General features: G+C 40.2%; 1 protein-coding gene across 3 annotated transcripts in view; it reads left to right on the top strand.

The window, feature by feature from the left end:
• Positions 1–1,771: 1,771 nt before the first annotated feature.
• Positions 1,772–26,892, top strand: part of SMIM43 (small integral membrane protein 43) — a 42,232-nt gene continuing 17,111 nt past the window's right edge. Inside the window, exons 1-4 of one of the 3 annotated variants that reach the window (XM_039241610.1) lie at positions 1,772–2,229; positions 3,068–3,222; positions 4,500–4,570; positions 7,292–8,777. In XM_039241610.1, coding sequence (XP_039097541.1) covers positions 1,911–2,102 — 192 coding nt within the window. In that variant the 5' untranslated portion in view covers positions 1,772–1,910 and the 3' untranslated portion in view covers positions 2,103–2,229; positions 3,068–3,222; positions 4,500–4,570; positions 7,292–8,777. Of the gene's footprint in view, positions 2,230–3,067; positions 3,223–4,499; positions 4,571–7,291; positions 8,778–26,892 lie in introns of those variants that run through there. The other 2 variants (XM_039241612.1, XM_039241611.1) reach the window with 2 other exon arrangements.

Raw genomic sequence — 26,892 nt, forward strand, 5'->3', positions numbered from 1 at the left:
AGCTATCTTGGATGTGGATCCTCTAGTTCAAGACAAGCCTGCAGGTGACTGTTGCCTTGCCTGACATCCAACCATAACCTCATGAGAAACTCCAGGCCAGGATCACCAAGCTAAGTGTTACCAAACTCTTGACTCACAGAAACTATTAGAGATAACCAATGTTTGCGTTGTCTTAAGCTCCTGGGCTTTGGGGTAATTTGTTACACAGCACTGGATAAACTGGATTTCTTTAAAAGTTGCACCATACAGAGGCTCCTGGGTGGCTCAATCGGTTAAGCATCCAACTTTGGCTCAGGTCATGATCTCACCGTCTGTGGGTTTGAGCCTCATGTCAAGCTCTGTGTTGATAGCTCAGAGCCTGGAGCCTACTTTGGATTCTGTGTCTTCCTCTCTCTCTGCCCTTCACCCACTCACATTCTCACACTCTCTCTTTCTCTCTTGCTCTCAAAATAAATAAACATAATAATTTAAAAATTTTTAAAAAGGGGCATCTCGGTGGCTCATTCGGTTTAGCACCAACTTCGGCTCAGGTCATGAGCTCACGGGTTTGTGGATTCAAGCCCCATGTCAGGCTCTGTGCTAACAGCTCAGAGCCTGGAGCCTGCTTGGGATTCTGTGTGTCTCTCTGTCCCTACCCTGCTCACACTCTGTCTCCCAAAAATAAACATTAAGAAAAATTTTTTAATTAAAACTTAAAACGAAAAGCTGTACCATACAGACTATGGGTGATCTTAATCAAATACAGTAAGTGTTAGGGACTTAAAGGAACATTTCAAGTGATTGTTTATTGTTGTATTCTTTTTGCTTTCCACCAAGGAAATTCAATTTCAAGTCAACATTCTGATAAGCTTTGTATGATATAACTTTTGAAATGCATTCTGTTCTTAATTCTTTTCTTTCTTTTTCCCTTTCTTTCTTTCTTTCTTTCTTTCTTTCTTTCCTTCTTTCTTTCTTTCTTGAGTTTCAGGCTCTCCTACTGAGCCAGTTACTCCTTTTTTGTGTGTGTTTACAATGTTTATTTTTGAGAGAGAGAGAGAGAGAAAAAAAGACACAGTGTGAGTGGGGGAGGGGCATAGAGAGAGGGAGACACAGAATCCCAAGCCGACTTCAGGCTCTGAGCTGTCAGCACAGAGCCCAGCATAGGACTCCAACTCAGGAACCATGAGATCATGACCTAAGCACAAGTCGGAGGCATAACTGACTGAGCCAACCAGGCGCCCCTGTTCTTACTGCTTTTCTAAATGACCTGTTGTTGTCCATAGAAAAGAGCACTCTGTACTGAGTGCATGTGAGACTCTGAAGAGCAAAGCAGGTTGAACTAGAATTCACTCAGGTACCATTAAGTCATCCCACAGAAGGAAGTCATCTTATAGCCCTTTACGCTCCACCTTCACTACTACCTTTAATTCTTTTGGGTTTCTGGGCCATGGCACCTTTTCCCACCGGGAAAACCAGGACAGGGGAAAATATCCAGAAATAAATCAGTTAGGAAGGGAGGGGGCTAAGGGACCCATTGGATGTTGGGGATGGGTATCTTAAGATCATTTGCAAAACAGCAGCCACATCACCCCTTGGGAGACTGAGCTATGACCTCTTCTCCTGGCGTCCTCACCCGCTAAATTTGCTCCTAGAAAAATCCGCTCACGTCCCTAAGAGCGCAGGAGAGGATCTCTGCGAGGCGGGAGGCTCTTGTGCCTGCTGGGAGAGGCGGAGCCGGGATTAACCAGCTCCTTGGCGCTTTTCCTCTGAACTGGGAGAGGCCGATCAAGGACCGCGAAGTAGGCGCCCAAAGCCGGGCTCCCGTAAGGGGGCGGAGGAGACTCGGAGGTGGGAGAACGGGTGGCAAGCCTTGTCCGCCAGCTGCTCTCCGCGCCTAGCGCGCACAGCCACCGGGCGCCGGCGCCTCCAGCATGGAGTGGGAGCTCAACTTTCTGCTCTACCTGGCACTCTTTTTCTTTCTGCTCTTCTTACTTTTCCTCCTGCTCTTCGTGGTCATCAAGCAGCTGAAGAACTCTGTGGCCAGCACAGCCGGGGCGCTGCAGCCCGGGCGTCTCTCAGTGCACCGGGAGCCTTGGGGCTTCTCCCGAGAGCAAGCGGTGTGACCCGTAAGGCGCGGGCACTAGCAGGAAGGCACGGAGCTGCGCGGGCGCCAAGCAGGGTCTCAGCATCGACTGTCTGTCCGCGTGGCCACCCAGGTTCCAGTGCGAGGCTCGGTGGTAGCGCTGACAGGTTCGTTCGGGGGTCAAAGGGGCCTGCGGAGGGGCGAGTTTCTCCGCCCCTTGGGGGAGCTGGGGGCTTCAGGCACGCTCGGTTGCCTGGCACGGTGGGTGTTTGGGGTCTGGGCTAGCGCTGTGCTCTTAGGAATGGACCCTCAGCTTTTCCGGGGGAGGGGGCTGAGAGAGGAAGAAAGAGAGACGTTCAGCCTGTGGAGTCGGCTTGGCTTTGGGCACCTGCAAGCTCTTCTTCCCAGTTCCACTGCATTTGAGCTTGTACGGAAAGGATCGAAAACCAAACCATTCAGATAATTCAGTCCAACCACTTCCATACCAAATTTGATTCCAGAAATCAAGTGCCAACCTAAATGTCCAAATTATTTAGAGTGTAGGCTTTGGGACAGGAAGCTGGAGGAAACAGTGGCACTTGAAGTATGTCGAATACTGCTTTAAATATCTTTACGCTCTGGTAGAGGCTAAATGGGGTTCGTCCAACAGTGGCCCATCTCCCCCTTAATCCTTCCTCCTCTTCTAGCCACCGACCCCGTTGATGCCTGCAGAGTTGCCATACCGGGTGGGTTTAGGCTCTGGAACAGCGGGACGGTGAGCGTTAGTAGTCATTTGGGAAATGACTTGGGGTTGCTCCGAAGGGCTGGGCAGGTGAAAAGAGGTACTGTTTACACGTTTTAGGGCAACAGGAAAAAGAGGACCAGAGGAGCAAGGGTGTCTTTTTAGATTACATGACTAGACCATTTGCGAGAAGATTGACGGGCAGCAATAAACTTCTCATTGACGTGCCCTAAGCACCCTCCAGGGCAACGTCAGTTTGGGGAAATAACAGTTTCATCTTCCAGATGCTTCTGCCTCAGTTTATGTCGTCTCGAGTTCTGGAGTCAAGCTGCTGCTCGGGGTTGGTGTGCTGAGGACCGCAACTGCAGTTCCAGCTGGTAATGGGAAACCCTTCACAGAGGGGACCTGAACAACCTGAGATGGACGTTTTCTTCCAATGGTAAGAGGGGGCCGCCCTAGATAACACTTTGCCCCTGGGTATAGCTAAACCTCTGAAGACCCAGGGCCTGAAACAGTGAAAGGTTAGGATCGAAGAAATGGGTGCAATGAAAGGACCCTCTCCCACTTAGAACTGATGAACTTCTTTTTTTTTTTTTTTTTTACAAATAGTTTATTGTCAAATTAGTTTCCACATAACACTCAGTGCTCATCCCCACAAGTGTCCTCCTCCATGCCCAACCCCCCTCCCTCCCACATCCATCAGTCCTCAGTTTTTGTCAGCATTCAAGAGTCTCTCATGGTTTGCCTCTCTCCCTTTCCCCCACCATTTCCGCCCTTCTTCTCCCCCTTAGAACTGATGAACTTCTGCTAGAACTGAGCAGCCAAACTGATTCCTAACTCAGTGCAAGAATCAGTGTGTATGTAGAGGAGCATAGAAATTAGAATGGAATGTGAAGAGTGTTTGCAATTTTAATAATCATTCTACTCTTTTGGCAAACAGTGCAGTGGGTCTTGGAGTTGAAATATGTAATGCAGGTATTATTTGTCTTCAATAAGGGAAAATATGGGTCAGTTATATTAAGGTGGGATAAGCTGTCTATGTCATGACTGAATTTTGAAAATATTTATTAATTTGAGGTATACAAACCATGTAGAGAGGATATAAAAAAACCAAATGCCAAGTTTTTCCTAAGTTGATAATATGAAAGTGAAGTAGAGGACAATTATTTTGATAATTCAAGAGAAAGAAAAATAGTCTCATGTAGGTAAACATAATTATGGGGAATTTTTTTTTGGCTGAGACATTCAGATATTTTCCCACATTTCTATCTCATTTTGCTAAAACAGACCTGTTGTTAATGAAATATAGGTGTGTGTATATGTATGTATGTGTGTGTATGTATGTGTATATATACACACATATTTCTCTCTATATGTAAATATATATAATTCTATCTATCCATCCTTCTCTTTACCAGAGCCATCATACGACTTGATTTGAATTTCCAGTTTGAATCTCAGAATCAACTGCAGTGACTCTCTCTTGTATTTTAAACAATAGCTCTCTAATCGGTTGACACTTTGGCAGTGGCATTTAACTATAGGGTTATATGGTTAATATGGACATTGAAGATGAGTGTAGGAGTAGTTAATTAGTCATTATAGTTGTTTACAAGGGCGGAAAACAGTCACTTTGTACTTTATTAATAACCGGAGTGCAAATTATTGTAACCACCTCCTTGACTTCTTGATGTTGTAATCCTTTAATCTTTCTAGCAGTGCCACTGGAGTCCAGAGGTGTGAACCAGCCCTGACTCTTGTAGAGAGGAGACTTTGGAGAACTCAGGGTGAGTAGTTTGCTGCCATCCCAGTATTAACCTGGGTTTTGGCTCTACTGACTTTGTTTGAAAGGACATGAAAGGAATGGTTAGTTTTCTATCTTGTGCCCAGTGCCACTTTATACTCTCCTTGTAATCTAATTATTAGTTGCTACGTTGCCATTTGTCTAGGCCAAAAAAATAAAACCGCTATTTATTCCAGTTACTCAATCACTGCCTGCCTGGAATGTGGCCCTAAACTCTGGGAAGTAAGCTGCCTCACATTTGCTCTCAGAACTTGCTGCTGTTGATCTCCTGCCTCACCCCTGCTTGGTTAGGCACTCTGCTTTTGAAACTTTGACACATGTACTCAAACTGTCTTTTTCTATTCATTTATTCAATCGTCATTTTTCTAAAACTCAACAAAGACTAATCTCCCAAATTAAAACTATTTCTGAACTCACTTATTTTTTTCTCTCTGTATGTATTCTTGATCTACTGCTCTGACAGCCACAATGGTCTAGGTTCCCAGTTTGTGCATGTTGGCTGCCCCATCTGCTGACCACATTCTGATCCTTCCACTGTACCACATTGATTTTCAAAGATGGTATGCATATAGGTGCACATTAAAACATTTGAAAAATAAGGAACATTTAAAATAACTGCTCATTACTAAAATGTAACTTGATTATAGAAGATTCTTATGTTTTATTTCAAATAGAAGGTATTTAGCGACTCTTCAGCAATGTGAGAAGCTGAGTTGAATTTCTTACATTATCAGGAAATGAGCCATCATTTATTTAGTAAGAAATATTCATATTTTATGTCAGGTGTTCTTATTTCATTGTGCCTAAATTTCAGTTGTTTAAAATGACTTCAAATTTTATTAGGATAAATAATCTTGATTGTTTCACTGATTTCCAAACCTGTCAATGCAATAAATCAGCAGTTGCACTTGGAAAGATAGCCATTTTTAAGTTGAATGAGAATGACATCACACTCACAACTGCAAAACCTAAAATGTCTAATAAAGTAGATTCCTATGTCTGAACTTCAATTTTAGGGCACAGCTGTAGATGCAGGACTGTTGCCATCTGGTGCAGTTCCACAGAATAAGAGAGAAAATTTACCCAGAGTGTGCCATGCACTGGCTTTTCTGGGAATGACAAGTTGCCAGGATTTGTTTTTGGTTCACTTGCAGGGGTGGAAACTTGGAACTAGGTGAGTTGTTTTACATGCAATATCCTCATTTATAGCTTGACATTTCATATTTCCAATTTTGTTTATAGTTTCAAAATAAGTGCAAAAGAACTAAATTTTTTTAATGGCCCCATATTTAAACATTATATATAGTTAACCATTTAGGATAGTGGTAAATGTTTACTTTTTCTAACTCATACCTACTAATCTAGGGACGTTTAGAATACTAATGGTACTAGTGCAGTACATAGAATGTATATACAGAGTACTGGACTTTGGTTTTAATTTTTATAGCTACTCTGGGGCAGGTGTACTTATTTTAGCTAATACCACAAATAAAACTCTGAGATCATTAGGAAATCACTCTCAGGTTTCTGTGTCACTAACAAGGGGAATTAAAGATTGAGTTGCAGATATTGGAAGTTGATTTTTGTTATTTGTTTTTGTTTTGAGTCAGTGAAATAAATCATCAACTCTACATTTCTTACTTTGTTTACACAATAAAGCCACAGATTAAATAATAATCTGATTAATTATCCGAGTAGTTAGCATTTTACCACATAAGAACTTGGGTGATCAGTAGGGCCGACCTGTGTTTAGAACGGTGGTCACAATATAATAGGCACTCAGAAAAACTTCCTGATGAATTCAGCTAAAAATCCTCTTGTTTTCCTTAATAGCGGCTATTTTATGTAATAAGCCTAATCATTTCTTCCACTGTTGTGCTGTGTAGATGTGGGTAGGTTGAAATTAAAATTAAAAAAAAAAAATTTTTAGTGTTTATTTTTGAGAGAGAGCACACGTGGGCAAGGGGCAAAAAGAGAGGGAGACGGAAAATGGAAAGCAGGCTTCATGCCATCAGTGCAAAGTACAATGTAGGAATGGAACCCACGAGCTGTGAGATCATGACCTGAGCCGAAGTCTGATGATCAACCCACTGAGCCATCCAGACACCTTGAAGTTTAAATTTTTATACTTAAATTTTGGTTTTTTTAGTATGACTCTATGAAGTTACTTGAACTTTGTTAGATATATATATATCCTTCTGGCAAGTTTTTTTAAAAAATTGTTTACTGTTTATTTATTTTTGAAAGAGAGAGAGAGAGAGAGAGAGTGAACAGAGAAGGGGCAGAGAGAGACAGAGACACAGAATCTGAAGCAGGTTCCAGGCTCTGAGCTGTCAGCACAGAGCCTAAAGCAGGGCTTGAACTCACAAACCTAGATCATGACCTGACCCAAAGTCAGACCCTTAACGGACTGAGCCACCAAAGTGCCCCTTGTTTTTTTGTTTGTTTGTTTGGTTGGTTGGTTTTGTTTTGTTTTTACTTTAAGATGGAAATCTTGCTTTCCTATTGGGAATCAAGATGGATTGCTGTCTCAGTAATAGAGTAGGAAGTTATTGGACTCAATGGTAGCTTAAACAAAGTAGGGGTTTTGTTTCATTCTCATGTGACAAGGAGATTGGGAGTAAACTATTCCTGGTATTGGTTCAGCAGCTCACAGATGGCAGGGTCAAGGTGGTCCCTGAGGTTCCCTTGGCTTTTCCCTTAGGTCCCAAGATGGTTGCTGCAGCTCCCCCAAGAAGATGAAGGAAGCTGAAAGAGAAAACGGGGCACACCATTTTGAGTCAGCTTCCTTTTAAAGAGCTTTCTCAGCAGCCCAGCAACTTTTACTTACATCTCATTGGCCAGACTGTGTCATATCTGCAAGGTTGCATGAGAAATGTAGTTTCTGTAGCTGGACATATTAACAGCTTTCAACAAAAAAATCCGAGGAAATCGAAGGAAAACAATGATGGTGGATCTTTGGGAAACAAAGTAGCAGTCTGTGCTCTGGCTACAAAATACAGCTGTAAGGGAGCATAATGTTCAAATAGATCAAAACTGCAACTCCTTCACAGCTAACAATACTCCAAGCAACACTGCTCTGCTCAGACAGTAGTTTGAAGAGTGAAGACGTGCTAGTTTTTTTTCATGAAACACCTGCCAGGACTGGCTTTTGCAATCAACCAATGGCTTGGCTGGCGTCAGGATTTTCTAGAGGACCCTGGGAACCTGTCCGCTTCCTTAGTGGACATAATCTATGGAGGTTTGGAATGGGATAAAGAATGTTCTACCTTGCTGCTTTCCCATCTGCTTCATGTATCTCTAATTTTCCTTACAGATTTTTGGTGGAGTCTAGTTTTTGTTTGATCCTCAGAAAAGGATCATCTCTTTCATATATAGGAGAAGGTAATCTATGTAAAGAAAGGCTACTTTACTCCCTTCTGTGACTCCACCACCAATCTAGGAATATCCTGAGAGAAGACTTACTTCTCAAAGCTGCTTCCGTAATCAGCCTACATCCTGCCTAAGCAAAGGGAGAAGAAACACTTCCCACATCCAAGGCTGTCCAAAAAAACTTTCTGTGATGACAGAAATGTTCTATATTTGCACTGTCCATTATGGTAGCCATTAGCCATGTGTAACTGGTGAACACTCGAAATGTGGCTAGTGTGACTGAGGAAGTAAATTTTAATTTTATTTAATTTTAAATAATTAAAATGTAAATAGCCATATGTGGCTAGTGGCTGTTGTATTGTCAGCTCCACTATTCAACTTTCTTTTTTTCTTGTGTTTTACAACCACCTGGGAGGGGTTTGGGCCAGTCATGTGTTTGGTGTTCCATGGTCTTCACTATCCTACCTTGCCGTTGAACTTGTCTCCCAGAGGAAAGGAAAAATAGTATCTTGGAACTAAATTCAAGATGTTAACTTGACATCTACACATTGCACATATTTCTGTATAAATGCAATGATCTCCTAGGAATAGGTCCTGTGATTGATTTTTGTGATAATTGGTGATGGAAAAATGGTGGTGCTGGTCCATTTAACATTTCTAGTGAACATTATGTGTTCCTAGTCAGAGTGAGTCAGCAGGAATTATTTTTTTCTGTTGTGCTTCATTCTGGTTTACTTTATTTTTGTAATATTGTGGCTGCTAAATGATTATTCCTTGTGTGTTTTTCAAACTACTTAGTGGTTTATATTTTTAAAAAGGCTGTGAAATAAAGAAATAATTATATGTAACTCAGCTTTTTGTGTGTGTGAATTATTATTACCCATAATTTTTAAAGAGTTAATTAGTATGAGATTAATGGATAGAAGGAAATGCTTATTTTTATATCAGATTTCCTTTTTAGTGAGCATGTATGTATGCCAATTAATGTTTTACTTTTGAAATATTAAATAATATTTTCATTGTATTCAGAGCTTGGATAAAATATGAGGGTGGTGATGGTATTGGAGTGACTTTTTCCTCAAGTATCTGGTTGTTCTTCTATACTGAGAATCACTTGGATCTTGTTTCTCTATTGTGCTCTCTTTGAGTTTATTTGTTTTTTTATTACTGAATTATAGAAATGCTTGTTATAGTCTAGACACTATTGATTTATGAGATGTATGCTTTACAGCAGTTTTCTCCTAGTTTGTGGCTAGTCTATTAATTTCTGTAGCAATGTCTTTAAAAGAAGTATTTTTAATTTTGAAGTTAGATTTAGCCACTTTTTATTTTAACTTTTTTATTTTCTCTATCTTCTTTAAGATATTTTGCCTGTCTTTTAGGTCACAAAAATATTGTCCTGTGCTTTTTTTCTAGACTGGAAACTTTATAGTTTTAACTTTTAGTATATTCATTATCCATCTCAAATTAATTTTTGTGTACAGTATGAAGTAAGGATCAAGGTTCTTCTCCCCCCTCTATGTATAAACAGTTTTTCTACACATTTATTGAAGAGGCTTTTCCCTCCCCACTGGATTGTTTGGGAATCCTCATCAAAAATAAAATGACCATGTAAGTGTGGGAATATTTCTGGGCTATTTAGGTCCATAACGTCATTCTTATGCTAATATAACACTGTCCTGATTACTGTAGTTTTATAGTAAGTTCTGGTGTTCACTATAAAACGTTATTGAATCTGAACTTTTATAATAAACTAGTAAAGTCCGGGTCTACATACAAAAAGGAGCTTCAGTAATTTTAGTTGAAAATGGTCAAATTCAGAAAGAGAATCCCACCCTAATACCATGCTTCTTTTATTCTCAATCCTAGTTCCACCCACAATCTGAACGTAGATTTGGGGTAGCACTTGGTGAAAAGAGACGTCCTTGTGTTTCTACATATCTGCGTAACTAGGAAATAGCTTTTTCTTTTTGTTATTACAGTTGAGAGCAAACTATAGTTTATAAAAGGTACTTTTTGCTGGAAAGCTAAAGATAGAAAACAAAACAAAGCACAGAAGCTCATGTGTTGCTAACATCGCATCTCTGTTACCAATACAGTATTAGCCACAGATTCAACTGCCTGGCTCAAGTATTAGGCCATCCATTTTGATGTTTTCCCCTCCGTCAGTGGAATCTGACATTTGATCATCTGGTATCTTATCATGCTTTTTAGAAATTTAGCTGGGAGGGTTTGCTGGCAACAATTCATGTCTCATGTCCCCTTTCTACTTGCGTGCAGTTTTCCAGTTTCCAGACATACTACTTGTTCTTTGCACATCTCACCTTGCAACTAACTGCAGAGTCTCAACCCATTAGAAGAAAAGTGAATGGTTCCCTCCATCTCCAACTGTGTAATCTCACTCCCCTCTTTGGAGCTAACTGTTGTTAACAGTATGAGGTATATCTTTTGAAAAGATCTTCTGTATATTCACCATGCATAGTTATCCAGTCACATTTATGCACATTTGCATGCAGATACACAAAGGTTTTTTAATATATAGATGACATCAGACTATAGATACTTTGCAATTCGCTTTCTTCTCTAATATGTTGTGGCAGGTTGTATTTTCAAAAAGATGGTCACCACTGTGTCTCCCATTTCACATGCTTATGTGATTTCACATTGAGAGGGAGACACCATATCCCCTCTCCTTGAATTTGAGCAGGCTTGTGACAACAGAAAGTGGCAGAAATGACACTGTCTAACTCATGAAGCTAGGTCAGAAAAGCAAGGCAGTTTCTCCATTGTTTGATGAAAATACCTACTTTTGGAGCCCTGAGTTACCATGTAAAGTAGGATTACCCTGAAGCCATTGTCATTCTATCAAGAAGCCTCAGTAAAGAGGTCCCATGGAGGTGCTCTAGTCAAGGGCCCCCGCTGGTGAATAGCTTCCAGGTGTTGAGTCCTCCCAGCTGAGGCTCCAGACTTGATGGAGTAGAGACCAGCCAGTTTTATGGTGTCTGGTCTGAATTCTAGTTGTTTTAAGTCACTAGCCTCGGGAGGATTCATTCTAGCAGTAGAAACTGGAACATATGTTTTAAAAGTTTTAATGAAAATAGAATCATCCTTATTGTTTTAAATTATATAGAATCCTCAGCAATTTATTTAATAGATGTATAGTATTGATGAACATTAAGTTTGTTGCAAATTTTTCTAAGATTGTTTTCACAGAAGTATGATTTCTGGGTCACCTAGTTTAGAAATCTCAAGAGTAAGTAGATATGGATAGTCTCTGTCCTAAGTGACGGTGCCAGAATATATCTATCCACTTCTCCACAGTATGTGACATTATGGGTCTTTTAAAAAGTTGCCACTATAGTGAACAAAAACCACAATAAAATCTTATGGGTTTGATTTGAAAACTTAAAAAGAGATTTGTTCCTCTTGTTTTATGTTTATTGGCCACTTTAATTTCCTCTTTGCTATGTGCCTATTAATATCCTTTACTCATTTTTAAAATAGGTTGTTTATAATTTATCAGTAATTTATTTATAGTACAGACATATAATGACTATATACATAATGAATCTATCTGATGGCTGTATATATAAAATCACTAAATATATGCATATAGCTATTAATCAGTTGAAAGTTGAAGATATTTTATCCTGGTGAGTTGTGTATGTTTTAACTTTGTCTTTTATTTCATCTTAATGAAGTTTATAATTATATATACATACTGTTTAATCTCCATAACTATATACTGTGGTAGAACAATTGTCTTCCTCACTTGATCTTCATTTTTCAAAAATTTCTCGGCTATTATTGAGGGGGGAGTGTGCTTATGTGTGTTTCACATAAGAAGTTAAGAATAAATTTGTCAATTTCCTTTATAAAACATTCCTTTGGATTTTGGTTGGGATTGCATTGAATTTCTACATTAATTTTGGGGGAAATTTGGCATCTTTTTTAATCCTTTGGTGATGGTTTGGATTGTTACTTCATAAGAACAATCTTGGATATTCTTGCTTAAGTTTATGCTTAATCATTTTATAGTTTTGGTTGATGATATATAGGGGACATTTAGTAGTCATTGCACATAAAAGAAAGCAATTGATTTTTATACATTTATCTTATATCTGGCCCCTTATTAAACTCTTCTATTTATTGTAATACTATTTTTTCAGTGATTTTCTTAGATTTCCTAGGTGGTCAATCATATTGTGTAAATGATGAGCCTTGTTCCTTTGCAGTCTGCATTTATGCAGTTTATTTAATTTCTCTTCATATAATAATGGCCAGGACAGCTACTAAGTTCTTGAATATTACTGGTGATAATGGCCATTCTTGTCTTTTACTTTATTTCTAATTTAAATGATTATACTTCTAATGTTTAACCTTTAAGTATTATATTTGCTGAAGTTTCATATATTTTTCTCTTCATTTTTTAATGTGAATGATTGTTGTTTTCTCTTCTGACCTGTTTTCTTTTTCTCGACATGTTTTGAGCAGTTTTCCGAATCCAAAAGCATATAGATAAATAATTTTAAATGTATGCATAATTTTATTGAATACACATACTAAAATTTACTTAGTCTTCCAGTGGTAGACAAGTATATATATTTAATATGTTTGTGTGTGTATATGTTTGTATATATACATATGTGTGTGTGTATACACACACACACACACACACACACACACACACACAAGCTACATTGCTTTGAATCTCTGTATAAACAGCCATTACATTTGTTTGATTCCTGGTAGTTGGATAGCTTGTATTAAATGTAAGGGACATATCTAACTAACTTTATTGTGCATTTTGTTACAAATTCTTGAGGCCTAATACCCTCCAGAAAGGATATACCAAATTACGCTGCCATCAGCAGTGAATAACTGTGCCCATTTCCCTCTACCCTTTCCAACTTTGTGTTTTGAGGATGTTTTAGTCTACAGATTTGATAGGTAAAAAAAAAAAGTTTTCATTTGTTGCTTTTTATTAGCATTAATTTTGTTTAGTTTGAACATTGATAATTTCTCTTTCTTCTTTTGTGAATTGCCTATTCATATCTTGTCCTTTCTTTCTCATGGGCATTCTTTAATTCCTTATTGATTTTTGGGTTGATATTTGCTTTTCTTCCCTTGGGGAATGTTATTTTATTTATAAATAGGAATACAATGAGGTTAAATTGCACTTCCCTCCCTAACTACCGGCCTCCATTTCTTCTTTATGGTTGCCAGATTCTTATGTATACTTCTAGACTTATGAAATATGTACTCATGCATATATATCTTTATTAGTCACATAAATGAGGCCACATTATATGTACATTGTCTTGTACCTTGCATTAAGAAATGCAACAAATATTCCCTATTCATTTATTCAGTAAATACTTTTTTTAAAAAAAAATTTTGACACTTACTTATTTTTGAGAGACAGAGACAGAGTGTGAGCAGGGGAGGGGCAGAGAGAGAGAGGGAGACACAGATATAATGCAGGCTCCAGGATCAAAGCTGTCGGCACAGAGCCCAACACGGGGTTCGAACTGATAGACCATAAGAACATGACCTGAGCCACAGTTGGATGCTTAACCAACTGAACCACTCAAGTGTCCTGTTCAGTAAGAACTTCTTGAGCACCCACTATGTACCAGGTACAACCCTAGTTATTTGGGAATATATTAATGAAAAAAAAAGATAATTCCTTTATTCATGGAGCTTACTTACATGCTGCATGTAGGGTTGCCTCTTTTTAACTGTTTTATAGTATTCCATATGGAAAGGAAGCATAATTTACTTATCCAACTCTTAATAGATATTTCATTGTTTCCGGGCTTTTGCTATTACTAACAACACTGAATAATTTTTGAACACAAATCCTTAATCAATATGTCCATGTCGCTATAGGATAAAATCTTAGCTGTGGAATTTCTGGATAAGAGTATTGTGTAAAATTTCATTATAGAAATTTGAAATATTGCTTCAAATATTGAGGAAATATTGCTTCAAACTTCTTTTTGATCACTTAAAAATTTTATTTATTTTTAGTTGTTCTGAATAATATTCAATCATTTGGATATACTATGTTGCTTGTTTATCTGTTCACTTATTGAAGGGCATCTTGGTTGCTTCAAAGTTTGGGGAATTATGAATAAAGCTCTACCATTCTGCTTGCTCTCTTCTGGAAGTCCTGCGATTTGATAATATTCCACATAAAAAGTAGTGCTGTTTCACATGCCTTTGGATGAAACAAGCCCTCTCATATATTCTAGTAGAAGTTGGAATCTGAAAAGATACACTGGAGGGCAGTTTGGTATATCTATTCACACTTAAACTGCACACAAGCAAGAATTCCATGATTTTGTATCTCTTCTAGAGAAACACATAGACACGCAATAGGTAACATTGTGCATCTGACAATCAGCAGCTGGAACTAAAGAAGCCGGGCCCAGTGGGACAGAGCAAAGGGTAAGCCTCCTGGACCCACCAGAATTAGAGAGCAAAGCAAAGAAAGTGAGTCAGAAACCTAGCCGTGTAGTCTAGGCCAACATAGTGATGAGTAGAAATAGGCTGTGAAACAGAGTTCTACCTCAGGCTCCCTGGATGTCTGGTTGGTAACTGAAGAGCTAATTCCAGATTCTGCATTGCCAACAAAAGTTGGCATGCTGAAATAGCTGGTATACTTTCAACCATAGTAGATTCTTGCCAGGTAAGGCTGGAGTCAAAGGAACTGGAAACCATTGACCCATATCCAGAATATTATCACCACCTGTGCAAAATATGAAACATGAGTCGGTGGTTTTCAGATGGCTGAATTTCTAAATGCTACAAAACTATGTTTCTAAATATAGAGTTTTGATGTGGATTGACATTAAGCCTTCCTTCGTAATTTCCAGCATCCTCTCCTTACCCCAACCCACACTGCCCACTTATGACCCTTTCCCTGCCTCCAAACTCAGAGTTCCCACCTGTTGCCCGTGATTCCTCTGCATCCCTTGCAGCCTCAATGTGAAACCATCTCTGCCAGTCTTGGCTTCTCAGAACCCAAGCAGGGGAAGGGAGGGCATTTGGATTACAGCTTTTCTGATAGCTGAAATCACCAATCATTACTATATTTGTCTCAGTGTCAGGTTTTCTCCTCTGAATTACACTGGATTATTATATCTGATAGTAGGCCAAGATGCCTGTCTTGTAAAAATTTCATTTTTCTTTCTCTCTCATTTTACTTTCAACTGAAATGATCCTGCAATGATCATTTATGAATTTCTCTCAGCCTCTACTGGCTAGCTCTAATCTGTTAGAGAGGCATTGCATAAAAACTTAGACATTGTGGCCAGACTCCTGCATTTACATACCAGGTGCATCACCACTCTGTGCTATAGTTTACCATCTGAAAAATACAGACACCAATATTGTAAAATGCCTTGAACATATGTGACCATATGTGATATACAGTAAGTACTCAATAAATATTATCTAGTATTTCTGTTCAACAAGATGTACTTCTTCCACCACTTTATTGTTGATGATTGTCTCATCACATAATAGCTTCTTTTGTCTGATATAGCATTGGTTTCCTTTTGCTAAAATTACAAGTTAATTTTATAACATATATTTTGTTAGTTTATGTATAGACATGTGAGTTCCTGGTCTTGTCCCTAATCCAATCCCTTGCTTTTGGCCAAAATTTATTAATCCCTTCAAATGCTGTTTTTCTTTGCTTGTCATATCTGGTTCTGTATGTGTACAGTTTTATCAGGGAATTTTTCCTTTCCTACACATGTCAGATTCATACATTCCTGCCAAGTATACTCCTTCTAGCCCATGGAAACACACTCCAGCCTCTGCAGGAGCCAACTGTCCCAGAAATCTAAATTCATCCCTCCCCATAAAGAAATCTGGCTGGTCACATCTCACATCCTTCTTTATCTTGCAAAGTCACAGCCTTTTCCTGGAAGGAAGATAAAAACACATCCTGTGCCCTGGGGTCCTTCAGCTTTCTGCCCAGAACTTCAAAATGCACAGAGAAACATTTTGGAGAGTTCCACCTATTTCCAATGTGCCCAGCTGAACCTTTAGAAGTTAGTAGTAAGAGGATTTGATCAAAGTGGGCAGATTTTGACCTAACTTTGGATATAATCAAGAGCCAAAACTATATGGGCACATGGTTAATGAGTATCTGAGTAGTCAGGGAAGAGAGAGATGCAAGGTTAGACTCTAAATATTTCCAGTGTGAACTTTCTGATACTTCAGGAGGGTCTGTAGGGTTATACACTCATTATGTTTGTGAGGTTTCTGCCCACCAAGGTAGCTGAAGATCTCCCAGGGTCGCCACACATCTGCCCTCTCCAGTGTATGTTCTGTGATGAAGGACGAGGGCAGCAGAGGCTACAGTGTTTCCCATATTCATTATACCTAGAGATTTTATTTCATGTAGAGAGTCTCTGAATTATAATAGATACCTTTTCCATATGTATAATCTTAACTGAGTCCTTTCTCCTGTAGGAATTTATCATATATAACAAGATGTGAGCTAAGACCTCAGATGTGAGTTTCTCTCCACATTCGTTAAATTACTAGCCTCCCTCTCTATTTTTACATGTGAAATTTTTTGTGCTCGGAGAGGAAGTCTGCCTTTAGTATTTCATCTTACCTCTCAGATATGCCCTCAGAAGTCACAATTTCCTTCAAAAGTGGGCTTTTGAGTAGTCCTTTGATTATTCCTGCTGGCACCCACCAGCAGAAATTCTCTTGGAGTAATAATAATAATAAAGTGTCTAATAATGTTAAGTGTTTACCATGTAGCAGGCACTGTGCTGATGTGTAGTTACTCACTTAATCCGGACAACACCCCTGAAGAGGATGCTAATATTCTGCCTGTTTTGTTTTCCCCATACCTCCCTTCTTTTTCACACTTTGCTCCCACAGCATATGGTATCCCCAGATCACCTTTGCCTTTGGGTCCCGTGGTCCTCTGTTGCGGACTCAGCAGCCCCATTTTGGGGAAACCCATTGCTAAAGCAGATCTAAAATCTTTATGTGCTTCATGACCTCTTATGGCCACCAGATGGGAGTATTGCAATTATAAAGAACTCTCCAGAAAATCGATTAAGTGCAATTGTGAGGAGATCCACCTACAACAGTTTGCTTTTGATTTTTATACACAGAATGCTTTTCTAAAGCAAAGCCAAACTTCTTTTGCAAAAGCACAGTTTAACTATTTCAGGGTACCACAAAGTGGGGTATATTAAGAACACTGAATTGTTTTGAAGCATTTCTTTTTTTTTTTTTTTTTTTATTTATTTCTAGGAGAGAGAGAGAGAGACAGCGTGAGCAGGGGAGGGTCAGAGAGAGAGGGAGTCACAGACTGAAACAGGCTCCAGGCTCTGAGCTGGCAGTCAGCACAGAGCCTGACGCGGGGCTCGAACCCACGAACCGTGAGATCATGACCTAAGCGAAAGTCAGACGCTTAACCGACTAAGCCACCCAGGCGCCCCTTTTTTTTTTTTTTTTTTTTTATGTTTTGAAGCATTTCTAAGTGTTACAACTCTGCACACACACACACACACACACACACACACTTTAGCACAAACATGTTAGATTTACAGTTGTTATTATTAATTCTAATGGTTTCTGTAAATGCATAGGTTAGGATTTTCTAGGCTGGTACTTCTCACACTTGCTCCCACTGCCAGAGGAGAGACAGTAAACATGTCCCCCAAGAATTGCAGACTAGCCTTAAATGGCCCCTTGAGGAAAACAATGCCTTTGAAGTCTCAGGTTTCACTTCACAAGTTATGTGCACTTTACTTTCTTTCTTTTTTAATAATTAAAAAAACTTGTTTGTTTATTTATTTTGAGAGAGAGAAAGAGAAAGAGTGAGAGCTTGCACAAATGGGGGAAGGGCAGAGAGAAGAGGAGACAGAATCCCAAGCAGGCTCCACACTGTCAGCACAGAGCCTGCTGCAGGGCTCAAACTCACTAACCCATGAATGAGATCACGACCTGAGCAGAGATCAAGAGTCAGAGGCTTAACCAACTGTGCCACCAGGCACTTTGTATTCCATAATACATATCAGTGTTTTTAAGTACAAAAATAACATTAAGTGATATGGTCATCACTGGGAAATGTGACATGCTTATCCCACAGTCGGTTTGGGGAGCCTGGCATTAAGATTTCTGGAAGGCAGGAAAGGAGTAGACATGCCAGTAGGGAGTTCTTCAATATAGGTCTCCCTTGAGATTTTTCTGGTTGTTTTCTGCTGTGGTGTTTAATCCTATTTGCTGTTTGCATTGTCTTTCATTCTGCATCTTGGCCCTTCATATTTATTTTTATTATTATTTTGGCTCAATTTTTGGCCTTCAGCAATGCCCTTTCTTCAATTTCCAGGATTATACTTTCTCTTTGTTTCATAACTCCCAGACTCCTTCCCAAATCAAACCTTTCTGATGAGATAACTTGGGTTTATCTTAATTCTTTCACTTTCTCATTTCAATACTGTTCACTTTGTAACATGTTTTAGTTGTTTTTAAAAATAACTAAATAATATATATAACAGTCCCACACCTTTTAGAACAAACTAAAAATTCTTCCTGTTCAAGATCATGACAAATGGGTACAGAAATGCATGACTAATAAAAATCATACTATTAATATTTATAATGATGATGAGGAGGAGGAGGATGACAAAGAACAGTAAACATAAGAAGCCGGGGAGAATATTAGTCCCCAGGATCTTGCTTAAAGGCCCATTCTTTATCTTCAGACATCGTGGATTTTTGCCTAGGAGAAATTATTCTGATGACTAGAAACACGTTGGTGAATTTAGAAGTGCATTGCTCCTTTACTGTTTTATTTTAAACTCTCGTTTATCCTCCCCTGCATCCCCCATAAATATTCTTTACTATCTGACATCTTTGAGATATTAGAATTAGTAAATGCCTGCAGGAAGGGTGCTGCTAATGCTTTATCAAATGATCAACACAGAATCTTATCTTCATGTGGTACCAGTATAGGATTAAATCAGGGAGGTTAATCATTTATTTAAGATGTCAGATTCTGTGACCTACATGTTACCAGATGTAGCAGGTTGTATCATTTGTTCAAAACATTGTCTGCGGGGCGCCTGGGTGGCTTAGTCGGTTGAGCGTCCGACTTTCGCTTAGGTCATGATCTCGCGGTTCGTGGGTTCGAGCCCCGCGTCGGGCTCTGTGATGACTGCCAGCTCAGAGCCTGGAACCTGTTTCAGTCTGTGACTCCCTCTCTCTCTGACCCTCCTCTGCTCGCGCTGTCTCTCTCTCTCTCCTAGAAATAAATAAAAATATTAAAAAAAAAAAAAAAACAAAAAAAAAACATTGTCTGCTCCTCTTCAGTGGACTTATTCCTGCAGAAGCCCTCCAGGGGGAAAGAGTTGAATTTGTCAGGCTTAGCCTCATAACTTACTTAGGCCAATGAACTGTGAACTGAAGTGACATGTGCCTCATTCAAGACAATGCTTTAAGAGCCATCCCACAACTTTCCCATTGCTCTTTTCCTCTGCAGTGAGAACAACATGCCCTAGTTAGGGTCAGCTCCTTCCATCTGGATCCTGGGATGAGAAAATCATGTGAAACAGAGCCACAGCATACCCTTATGTGTGAGAAACAAATCTCTTTTGTTAGTCACTGGGCTCCTGGGGTCATTTGCTGCAACCTAACAATGGCTGTGTGACATACCAGTGAAATCTTTATCAGGCAATTTTACCTATCTGTACACAATGTTAGTTTGTTCTTGATACAGTGTATCTGTGTTATATAGTAGTCAGTGCAAGAGCAAATTTAGTTGGAGACTGTAGCCACTGATTATTTTCAGCAAAATTCTTTAAGCTTTGCTTTTAAATAAATAAGGACATGTAGAGCCTTAATTTTGCCATATTCTTCCTCTTCCACTAAAAGTATTAGAGAAGCCCCATAACTAGGCTTGGTGTACAGACATGTAGTAGTACATGGTCCAATCAACTGGTTTTCTCAGTATGGTTATAAGGTATGATGAAGCAGTCAAGATTCCCGGGTTTCAAGGGGCCAGAGGTTGGGTTCCATGGAAAGAAGAATCTGATGTGGATAGTACTGTGTAAGAAGTTTACTCAGGAGAACCCTTGGAGTTAATACCAGTGGAAAAGAAGGAAAAGGAAGGAAAGGGAAAGGCATAGCTTGGCAAAAAGAAAAGCTGGGCTATAATGCAGTCTGAACAAAGGACTCACCCAGTCTCACAGACAGCTCTGAAGCTGGGTTGGCCATTAAGAGTGGTTCCAAGTTGAGATGGGGGTGGGGGACACAAGCTTTATACTGTACGTTAAGCAGTCATTGGATGTGGACTTCCTAAGGGTGCATGAACTTAGGCAATGCATGTCTTTAGCTGAGACAGTCCCCATAGAGGGCTCACGGCTAAGGACTCTCTGCTGACTGCTCTCCCGAATACTGAGGGGATAGGTCCTTTGTCTCGAAGGAGATCTGGGTGGCACACCCCAGCTTCCACTGAAGTCCTCCTCTTGTGCTGCTCAGATTCATTCCATTACTAAAGTTCTGGGAGCAGACCTTCCAAAATTTCGTTGAGCATCTTTTTATAATTTTTAATTTTAATTTTTTTTAGTGTTTGCTTTTGAGAGACAGAGAGGGAGAGAGAGAGTGTATAAGTAGGGAAGGGATAGAGAGAGAGGGAGACAAGGAATCCAAATCAGGCTCAAAGCTCTGGCCTGACAGGCCAGAGCCTGACATGGGACCAACCCTATGAACCGTGAGATCACGACCTGAGTCAAAGTCAGACCCTTAACTGACTGAGCCACCAGGTGCCCCTGTTGGGCTTCTTTCCTGGGGGAAATTTGTAAGAGGAAGATTAGTGGGATGTGAATCACAGCCCCTACTGCTGTCGTTGGTGTCAGAACTGAAACTGAAGTTCACTCTTGCTCCCGTATGATCCACTCTAGATTACTCTCATTCTCAGCTTCCCTGCTAGTCTCTGTGGCCCACCTAGCATCACGATGTTGCCTCTGGTAACCATGCCCTTCTCAGGCTGTGGCTCAGCTATTTGTCCATTTACTATCAAAATGGAACAAGGAAGTATACAGAGGTGTCCGTGTCAATCGCCAGATGTCGACATATTTCTTCTTGTACTCATCGTGTGGCAATAGCTGTTACCTCCTCGTGATGATTAGGATTAGTTATCCCAGCCAGGTTCACGCTCCATTTCTTGTTTGCTAGTCTCTTGGCAAGAGGAGCCTGAAGTGTCAGCCCTAATTTATGGGAATCTTGCTGTGTCCCTGGGAAGAGTGTATGCCCTTTGTAAACCATGAACTCTAAACCCACAGATCCCAGAGATGACAGGACAGGAAGCACAAATTCTCCAAGTAGATTATGGGAGTTGTAGTAAATGGGCTATTCCCACTTCCATCTCTTGAGTCCTGGACCCCTGTATTCTACCTACTGGGGACATAGCACCATATCAAAGTCATCTGATAATGTTTATTGCAGGATCCTGGAGGATAATGTCCTAGCCTCTAAAACTTTAGATAGTGATATATGCTAATAAGAAAAAAAGAATAAAAGGGAAGTGTAGGATGGAATGTTTAAAATTATAGATAGGGTAGCTAAGGCAGGCCTCACCTTGTAGTGACATTTGAGTAAAGATCTAAAGGAAGAGAGAAATCTAGGGTAAGTATATTCCAGACAACAGGAGCAGAAAGTGCCAGGCCTGTGGTAGTAGTGTTCCTGGCATGCTAGAGGAACAGTGGTCAGAGTACCAAGAGTGGGAAAAGAGAAGCAGGGTGTTGGTAGATGATGTCAGAGTGGTGATACGTGACCATATCATGTAGGGTCTTAGAGGTCCAAGTAAAATGTTTGCTTTTACTCTGAGTGAACTGAGAAACCTGGGGAAATTTCTGAGGTAAGAAATGATATGCTATGACTTAGGTTTTACCAGAATCTCTGTGGCATTATGTTGAGGATGGACAGAAGGGGAAAAGGTGGAAGCAGAGGTACCCGTTAGAAGGCTGTTACCCTCAGAAGTGATGGTTGGACCAGGATGGTGACAGTGGGAGAGGTCTCACAGATCAGAGCTTCCAGAGACACCAGTCACAATATGTTCAACGTCAGAGGGGCCTCTCAGATTTGTATAATGTGGTAGTACTGGGTTAGTCCAATTCTTGCTACATTTTGACGCATGCACAACCAGATTGGCTGATACAGAAGGTGAGAGGAAGATAGTGAATGTGAGAGGAAGAGCATGAGAGGGAGTATGAATGATGCCTTCAAGTTTTCCCACCTGAGCAAGTAGGAAGTTGAGATTGCCATGAATTGAGATGGAGAAGACAGTGGAAGGAGAAGACTGGGGGCTGGGAGTAATATTAAGAACTCAGTTGTAGACGCATTAAGATGGAGATGCCTATTAGACACTCAGTCAGCCACTAGATATGTGAGCCTGGAAACCACGGGAGGTGTTATGAGTTCCATACTTTGAAATCATTAACATAGATGGAATGCAAAGCAATGAGAAGGAAGGAGACAGCTTACTTACTAAGAGTGGCGAGAATAAATGAGATCAGCTAAGGAGTAAGTGTGGGTGAAGAAAAACAGGACACTGAACCAAGCCAGAGGCGGAACCAGATGCACTCCATGTTCAGAATTTAGGGAAATGAGGAGGACCCAGCAAAAGAGATGGAGCAGGAGCAGTCAGAGAGATGGAAGAAATCCAGGCCAGAGCCATCTGGGAGCCAAGTAAAGAGGATGCTTGAAGAGGAGTCGCAGAAGGAATGAAGGAGCCAGGCATAAGGTCTCTGGAACCAACCAGAACCGGTTCCCTGGACTGTTTTAATCTCCATACTTAGTGTGATGTTGGAGAATACAGTGCAGCATTAGAGAAAGGTGTGTTCTTGCGTCCCTTTGGAACTTTGACAATAAAGGTTCACTTTATCATTTTCAAAGCAAGTCTGGTATTCTAGAGGAGGGACCCACAGGTATAGAAGACATTTCAAAGCAGTCAGGACTGTAGTTCTATTTTTCTTAAAACACCTATTTTAACAAGTTGCTTTTGGGCCCTTGCCTGGAAAGCTAAAAAAAGCCAGAAGCTGTCTGTTGTCTTAAGCCTACAGCCTCACCCGGTACATGAGAAGAACGTGTCAGCACACATTGCCGGATTCATGCTGGGGTGCTTGTTAAAGCCACGCGCAGAAGCCCCAGCAAACACAAGGAACATGGAAATTCCATTCGTTACCAATCAATTTTGAGAATGATTTTCTGGGTTTTTTATTTTTTAATTTTGTATTTTTTGAGAATGCTTTTCTATTTTTTTCAAATAAGACTTTTGAGGAGAGAGAAATGGCAATAAGAATTTTAAAACAAATATTTTCAGAAGGCGAAAGAATTGATGTATTTTGCTATTATTTCAAGTAGAAATGTGAAATCTCTTTTTAAAAATGCAGGACTCTTTTTCCTGATAAGAATACAATATTTGGGGAGAATATGGGTTGGTCCTCTTTCCAAATACTTCCTCCTGAATTGCAACATCATGACAAATTCAGTCTGATTTCACTCATTTTCAAATATATTTTAAGACCAGGGAAGCATGGGAAAGATTAAAATAAATGAATATCCAAAGCAGTTTAAAGTAACTAAAAGTTTCCTTTTCCATAGAAGAAAATACTTTAAAAGTGTTTAGTGCTATTCATTTCAAATTTAAATTTTATTCACAGGAAAGTTATTGAAACGTTTGTACCTCTGAGAAAATTTTGTAAAGGTAAAGGAAATAAAATCTACGTTTTAAAAAATTTTTGAATAGCTTATTGTGAATAAGCAGCTTTGTTAAGCGACTCATCTCTTTCTAGCATATTTTTGTTCAGCAGATATTAGTGAAAATTAGTTTCTTAAAACTCTGGGCTTAAATATTAAAGAAATAACTCCATGTTACTGAATTATTGCCCCAACCTGCATTCATTAGGACGTAAGTCCTTTCATGAGGCTTTTTAGTGTCTCTGAGTATCTCTGGGTTGAGACAATGATCTTCTTTATAACCTCTGTGAGCGATGCAAGAGGGGCCTGGGTCCCATGGTGACTTCATGAGAAACCACTTGGGGGCGACATCTCACGGCAATCCACGATGCCTGTGTCGTGTCCATCCCCCACCTGTCTCAAAGCTCCAAACCTTAGTTTGGAAATTGGGAGTGGGCAGCCCCCTACTGAGCTATTTCCCTTTCGCTAACTGAACCCTGAGGCGGCTCTTTCTCCTTGTGAAACCAGTTCCTTCACTTGCTGCTTGAGGCTTCTTTCTCAAAGGATTTTTCCAAACCGAAGCTGATAGGTTATGAAATCAATTTAGTGAGTGAAAGAGGATAGTATTAAGAATTGAACAGGGGCAGGGGCTCCTGAGTCGCTCAGCTGGTTAAGCGTCCAACTTGGCTCAGGTCATAATCTTGAGATTTGTGGTTTTGAGCCCCACATCAGGCTCTGTGCTAACAGCTCAGAGCCTGGAACCTGCTTTGGATTCTGTGTCTCCCTCTCTCTCTGTCCCTCTCCCACTCTCTCTCTCTCTCTCTCAAAAAACAAATATTTTTCGAAAATTAAAGAAAAAAAAAGAATTGCACAGGGACAACAGATGTAAACTGGAACTGCTCTGGACAAAGCAGGATATGTACCAGTTCAAGCCTAACATTAAAGAAAATAGAATGGAATCAGGAGAGAAAAGATCAGTGTGATCAGTGTGTCACTTTTGAAGTATAAATAGTGTTTCATGAAACTTTTCCTGGGAGCAGGTAAAACACATTTCTTATTGGAGTCAAAGACAAAAATGGTTGAAAAATCACCTCGCTCTAGAGCTCAGACTAAGAGAGGGCCTTGAGAAAGGTCGTCATGCTTTCCTTCTCCTTCTGTTTTTCTCACCTACCCAGTCTCCTTTTACCCTAAACTTCTCCAACAAACCAACTCTTTTTTTAAAAAACTTCTTAATGTTTTATTTATTTTTGATAGACAGAGGCAGTGTGAGCAGGGGAGGGTCAGAGAGAGAGAGGGAGATACAGAATCTGAAGCAGGCTCCAGGCTCTGAGTTGGCTGTCAGCACAGAGCCTGATGCGGGGCTCGAACCCACGAACCGTGAGATCATGACCTGAGCCGAAGTCAGATGCTTAACCGACTGAGCCACCCAGGCGCCCCCAACAAAGCAACTCTTATAGCTAAATTCCTCCCACTTGAACACCAGCACTGGGCCTGAAACATAATGCTTATAGGATAATACTTTTCTTGCCTGGAATCATTGAGGAATATAAGGGGTTCATCTATCACAAGGGTATCTAAATGTGGACTTCTATGGATGGAAGCTAACATAAAAATTTTTTTTTCCTCTGCTTAGCTCCTTGAAGGTAAAAGCCTTCTGAGAGAACAGCACCCAACCTGAGAGATAAAGGCCCTCAGGAACTGCTTACTGAGCTCCCCACACCCCCAACCCCCAACCCCCCCCACCCCATCTGAAGACTGGATTTTCCCTCCTGCCTTGCTCGCCCTGTGAACTCTGATACCCATGTGTTGTTTCCCCAGTGGGTAACTGCCCTCTTTGCGGAACTGCTCCAGTATTTTCCCTCAGAATAAGGGCAAGTATCCAATAGAAGAAAACGTACACTCTGGAAGTCATACTGCAACAGGGGAAAGTTAAGCCAGATACTTAAAGCAGTCAGCATGGTGCTTGGTATCCAGTAAGTGCTTGGTAATGTTGGCTGATGCTCTTATTACTATTAAGTAAACAGAGGAGAGACAAAACAACACACACACACACACACACACACACACACACACACACACACGCTCATACTGTGTCCCTTCACAGAATGAGGCAGGAGCTTTAAAACTTAGTTTGGTGGTTCTGTTTATTAGGCAAACCATTAGTGAATTATTTTTAAGTGATACTGTCAGTTCTCAGGACCCCTGATCCACCAGCTTATTTGTGTCTTCTCCATGACATCTCCATATCCAGATAATGCAGAGCAGGCTTTATGCCAGGTTGGAAGCGAGAGCGGGCCTATTAGCTCCATGCTGCTTCCTCTGAAATTGAAATGCCTGTGGTTTGATTCAGGGGGGCTCCTGCTCTAGGCTTTGCTGGCAGTCTGAGAGAGAATCAGCCCTCCAGGCAGATGAGCAGGGATTCTCAGCCTCCGCACAGATGACTTTTGAGATGGGATGATTCTTTGTTGTGTGGGGTTGGTCTAATCACTGCAGGATGTTTAGCAGTATGTTGGCCTGTATTCATTAGTAACATCTCTGCCCTGCTCAAGTTGTAATAACCGAAAATATTTTCAGACATTACCAAATGTCCCCTGGGGTCAAAATGACCCCAGACAAGAACCACTAAGATAAATTAAGGGCAAAAGTTAAGATAATAGTCCTATGGTACACCAATATTAAGTCACTTTAAATATATATATCTGGATCTCAATAATCATATATATCTACCTGGACTTAACAAGTAGCCATCTTAAAGGATACTTTTGCAAGATTTATTACTATTGTATTATGAATATTATCATTTAAAATGTCTCACCTTTTAAAATGCAGCAAGAATCAAGAAATCTCTCCCTCACATTTCCCACATACTCTTCGCCCAAGCATTGCCTTCTGCTTACAATGCACTTCCCTTCCTGGGCAAACTCCTACTCATTCTCCAACGCCCAGCTCAGATGTCACATCCTTTTTAAAGAATTCCATGTGTCCCAGTGGCATTTTATGTATATCTTCTATCACCGTTTTTATATTTTATTATTTATGGGTCTGTCTCCCCAACAAGGGTAGGAACTACATCTTATTCACTTTTCCACTTCCAGCCTTCGCTTGGCACACTGCCTGTCACAGAGCTTTTCCAAGGTAAATGACTAAGAGCTGATTATCAGAGAGGAAGCGTGGAAGCTGAAAATTTGAGTTTCACTCTTCTGCTTTTAA

This window comes from Hyaena hyaena, unplaced genomic scaffold, assembly GCF_003009895.1.
Source record: "Hyaena hyaena isolate Hyena2069 unplaced genomic scaffold, ASM300989v1 scaffold_198, whole genome shotgun sequence".
NCBI lineage: Eukaryota > Metazoa > Chordata > Mammalia > Carnivora > Hyaenidae > Hyaena > Hyaena hyaena.